General features: G+C 35.8%; 1 protein-coding gene across 1 annotated transcript; it reads right to left on the reverse strand.

Moving 5' to 3' along the window:
* Positions 1-704: 704 nt before the first annotated feature.
* On the reverse strand, positions 705-3,776 carry LOC142618538 (ethylene-responsive transcription factor 3-like). Its single transcript, XM_075791489.1, has 2 exons — positions 3,028-3,776; positions 705-1,075 (listed from the first exon to the last, which is right to left on the reverse strand). The coding sequence occupies exons 1-2, from the start codon at positions 3,638-3,640 to the stop codon at positions 717-719; spliced, it is 972 nt and encodes a 323-aa protein (XP_075647604.1). The 5' UTR covers positions 3,641-3,776; the 3' UTR covers positions 705-716.
* Positions 3,777-4,689: the final 913 nt, after the last annotated feature.

Below are 4,689 nucleotides of genomic sequence, written 5' to 3' on the forward strand. Positions count from 1 at the left end.
CGTGTTTCACATTTTACCTGTACTATTTAGCAAAAAAAACATTGTACTTGTACAGTTGTTACGCAAACACGAACGAAGTACTGCTCTTTTGATTGCTTTTATTCTATTTTAAAAGAAAAAAGTTCAAAGTGGCATAATTTTTTTACCGACTTTTTTACATCATTGCTGACGTGTTGTGCTGAACCAAAGAGAGAATTTGTGAAATTTGATGTGAAAAATTTGGTGTCAGTGTCATTGATTTTAGAAAAAGGCATAAATATATTTTTGGTCTCTACATTTTAAGGATATTTCTATTTTGGTCCCTACATTTTTATTTCACCAGTTTTAGTCCATAAATCAATTAACGCGTTCCATTTTGATCCTTACCGTTACTCATTTAACAGAAATTGCTGATGTGGCAAACGGCATCCACTGTTGGCATATTAAATGCTGACGTGACCAATAAAATAATATTAAAAATGCCACGTCAGCTTATAAATAAGAAAAATTATTTATTTATTTTGACTAAATAAAAAAAATTAAAAACAGATTGTTTAAAACAGAAATTAAATTAAAAAAAAAAATCTTTACATTATGTTCTTCCCAATCATCACTAGTTCTTCCTCAAAATCAAGAACATGCCAACATGAATAACACAAAATCAAAAGGCACAGATCTACAAAATACAAAGTTAAAAAAAATAAAAATAAAAATAAAGTTGACCATTAGATCCGTAATCAGAGACACAAAGCGGTGGCTTGAAGATCATCACCGATGCCGAAATCTTCATCCATCGGAGGAGGTAGATTCAGATCGAATGGCTGGATCTTACGAAACGAGGAGGTGAGAACACAGTAGTCGTCGTTGTCATCATCAACCACCGAGGACGACGAGTCGCAATCGCTACGGCAATCATTGGGTGCAACAGGGTTCACGATCTTGACCCTTGTAACCGGATTTGAAACAACCCTAGGGCCACTAAACGACTCGATGGTACTGCTCATACTATTTGTCGTTGGCCTGTTGGGTTGAATCGGATGGAACTTAGTACGGCGCGAAGAAAATCCATTCGTCTCGATTCCGGAAGAGTTGCTAGCTGAGGAGCGGTGAGAGGGAAATTCTTCACTCACATCTTATTTCAAAATCAACCGCACATAGATTTCTTGTTTTCAAGTCTGGGAATGATCAACCAATCGGGATTCGATTTAGGTGATCACTTATTAGAAAAATGAAACAAAACGGAGATAAAATAGTTTGGTGAATGAGCGAGTGATAGCGAAGAGAAATTGAAAAGGGAAATGGGTTTGATATTTGTATGGAGGTTTGATTTTTCATGTGATGTTCTGGGTTTGGTAGAGATTGAGGGTTGGGTTTGGGTTTGGGTTTGGGTTTGTGTTCTTTGAATCTTTGAACCTCTTTGTATTTTGTTGATCTGTGACTTTTGATTTTGCGTGTATCATGTTGGCATGTTCTTGATTTTAGGAAGAACTCATGATGACTGGGAAAAAGATAATGTAAAGAATTTTTTTAAAATTTAATTAATTTAATTTCTTTTTTAAACAATTTGTTTTTAATTTTTTTATTTAGTTAAAATAAATAAATAATTTTTTTTTATTTATAAGCTGATGTGGCATTTTTAATATTATTTTATTGGCCGCGTCAGCATTTAATGTGCCAACAGTGGACGCCGTTTGCCACATCAGCAATTTCTGTTAAGTGAGTAACGGTAAGGACCAAAATGGAACGCGTTAATTGATTTAGGGACTAAAAGTGGTGAAATGAAAATGTGGGGACCAAAATAGAAATGACCCCAAAATATAGGGACTAAAAGTGCATTTACGCCTTAGAAAAATCATAACATCATAACTTATTTACGTGGCAAATTATAAATGGTAGAGTAAAAATAATAGGTTTATATGAGTTTATAATTTTATCACTTACAATTTATCATGTAGATAAATTGTGATAGAGTTGTGGCAAAAATTGTAATTGTAATATTATTTCTAATTTTATAATGAAAAAGTCTAAGAATAGACTAGACCCATCATAATTAACTAATATTTCAAATCATGATTAATACAGCAGTGCAGTTTTGTTCTGCCCTCCCACCAAAAAAACAAAAAAGAAAAACCCAAAAAAAAAAACAAAACATGATTGATACATAAAAAAAAACCTAGACTAATGTGAAAGTGAAGTTGCTTCCATCATAAATTAACAATTCAACCTGGCGTGAAATTGGATACATTAGAATGATTGTTGTTTTATAATAGCATCAGATTTGGATAGGAACTTTAAAAGGTTCCATAAATTTTTGATTATGCACGGATAAAAGATAATCTAAAATATTATGTTACTAATCCTTTCAAATCTATACCATATTTCAGTCTTGAACTAGTGTTCCATAAGCGCAAATGTTTAATGAACCAATGCAATTGATATCCTACTGGATCAAAAGGAAAATGACAATGCCTTTTCAAACTCTTGGTTATTGCTTAGTAATGGCTCAACTTTTTCTCACTTGAAAATTCAGATCATGTATAACTTTTTGAGTTGTTTCGCATAGCATATGCAATTGTGACTTTTGCAAGTCAATAAAGGAACCCATATATAGAACACCAAAAAAGAAAGTAGAAGCAATAATAAAAGTCATTTTTAGTAAAGTACTTCACTTGTTACTCCATTAATAATTTCCATCATTTCGGTAAAATTAAATTTTACCTTACCAACTTATTGCTCAGAAGTAGAACCTCATGTACATTTTACTAAAAAAAAAAATTGCAAAACCTCAATTTGTACAGATCCAAACCAAAACAAACACTCGGAATAGGTATCGCTCTCTGTTTTATTTTTCTTGGACTTGAGATTCCATTCCAATTTCCAAACCACCGTGTTAACTAACCAATAATTGCTCGGCAACTGGCAGTGGGCCCAGCTGAAACACAGCTTCAATTTCATTAGCTACTTTACTCCTCTTTGCTGAGCCGTCGTTTTCCAAACCCGGCTCGGGCTCTCGGCGCTTAGCCGTGATTCTAACCGGCTCTGGCTCACCCGAGCCAATCCGGTGTGGAAAATTAAGCAAAGCCTTAGAGCCACGCATCCTATAAGCTGCTCGGTCATAAGCCAAAGCCGCTTCCTCAGCCGTCTCGTACGTGCCGAGCCACACTCTCGCGCCATTCTTAGCCGGGTCACGTATCTCCGCCGCATACTTTCCCCAAGGCCTTCGCCTCACCCCTCTAAAGTGCCTCTCTTTAATAGTAGCAGTAGCACTCACTTTGTTTTCTGTTTTCTTCGACACAATAATAGCATTGTTGCATTCAATTTCGCTTTTCGAAGCAAGGAAAGCACTTTCGAACGAATTGTTTTGTGGAGCCAATCTCAATGGATCGGCGGCTCCTGGAGCCAGCTGTTGATAGATGTCTCTTGGCTCGGCTTTTATGGATGTTGTTGATGTGGTGGTGGTGGCTGCCGTTAAGTCTAACGGAGACCACCCAAAACTAACGGCATCATGTAGGGAGTTGTAGACAATCATGTCTTCAGAGTCGTCAACTTTAAACGGTAAGTCTCCCCACTGTTCCGTTAAGTAAGGGAAGAGACCACCGGAGCCTGAGCTTCGGTGACAGAGAAGAGGAAAACTAAACTCACCCAAGGTAGGATAGTTCATGTTTTTTCCTATTTTTGGTAAAATAAAAGGTTGTTTCAAAAAACAGGTTTGAGTTATGGTGTGAGAGTTTTGGAGATAAGAGTGAGAAACGAATTTGGAGGATGAGGGTTTTGAAGGGTATTTATAAAAAGGGAGAGACTCATGCAGCAGTGGTGGGAACAGAGAATGTTTTGTTTTTCTATAGGTTTTTTTTGTTTTTGTTTTTGTTTTTGTTTTTAAAGGGCTTAATTTGTATATTTATATATATTGGGTTTCTCTGAAATTTCATTATAGAGCAACAAGTGGGCAAATTGGTGCGCGAATGGATAGAAGTGAGCATCACTAATGTGACCGACAACTTCTACATAGAGTAGCTGACGTAATGTGCTTAGGTTGGCTATGCACCATGTTTCGTGCACGACAAGGTGCAAAGAAAGGGGAATTTTTTTTTTCCTTCTTTTTGAGAAAATAAAGAATTGAGGGACGTTTGTCACCAGAGCTTTATAATGATTTGGTTCTTCTCGTTGAAAGTTGAAACTTAAAATCTTGCCTAAGTAAAAAATGAATTGTTGAGTAACCACATCAGTCTATAGTCTTTTAAAATAAAATAAAAATATATAAATTTTACATATTTTGAGTAAAAAAATACTCACATCAGTTAGTGTAAAAATGTGTAAATATTTCTATGAACTACAGTAACCATATATATTTACATGGTTACTATAGCTCGTGTATATAATATTTTAGATTTTTTTTCTCTCTCCTTCACCTCACTTTCTCAGCTTCTCACTCTCACCTCTCTCACTTTTTATCTCTCCCTCAGTCCGTTGATCAGTCCAGCCTCACCCTCAATCCACCAATTAGTTCACCAATCACCAATCAGTCCAGCGTTGCCAAGACGATCCGAAGCTCACTGCTGATACGATCTCACTCACCTTTGATCCTTTTAAATTTTTTTTGTTTGATCAGTTTTGGATTTTCTATTTGATTAGTGGGTTGATGATGGTGGTTGTATGGGTTAATGATGGAGGGCTAGGTATTGATCGTTGATGGTGGCTGAGTATTGATTG

This window comes from Castanea sativa, chromosome 12, assembly GCF_040712315.1.
Source record: "Castanea sativa cultivar Marrone di Chiusa Pesio chromosome 12, ASM4071231v1".
Taxonomy (NCBI): domain Eukaryota; kingdom Viridiplantae; phylum Streptophyta; class Magnoliopsida; order Fagales; family Fagaceae; genus Castanea; species Castanea sativa.

Bases quoted from the DNA above. Each gene is read 5' to 3' on its own strand.
- LOC142618538 (XM_075791489.1), bottom strand. From the start codon at position 3,640: ATGAACTATCCTACCTTGGGTGAGTTTAGTTTTCCTCTTCTCTGTCAC. The intron at 1,076-3,027 runs GTGAGCCAGAGC...ACCGCTCCTCAG, and splicing joins TCCACACCGGATTGGCTCGG to CTAGCAACTCTTCCGGAATC.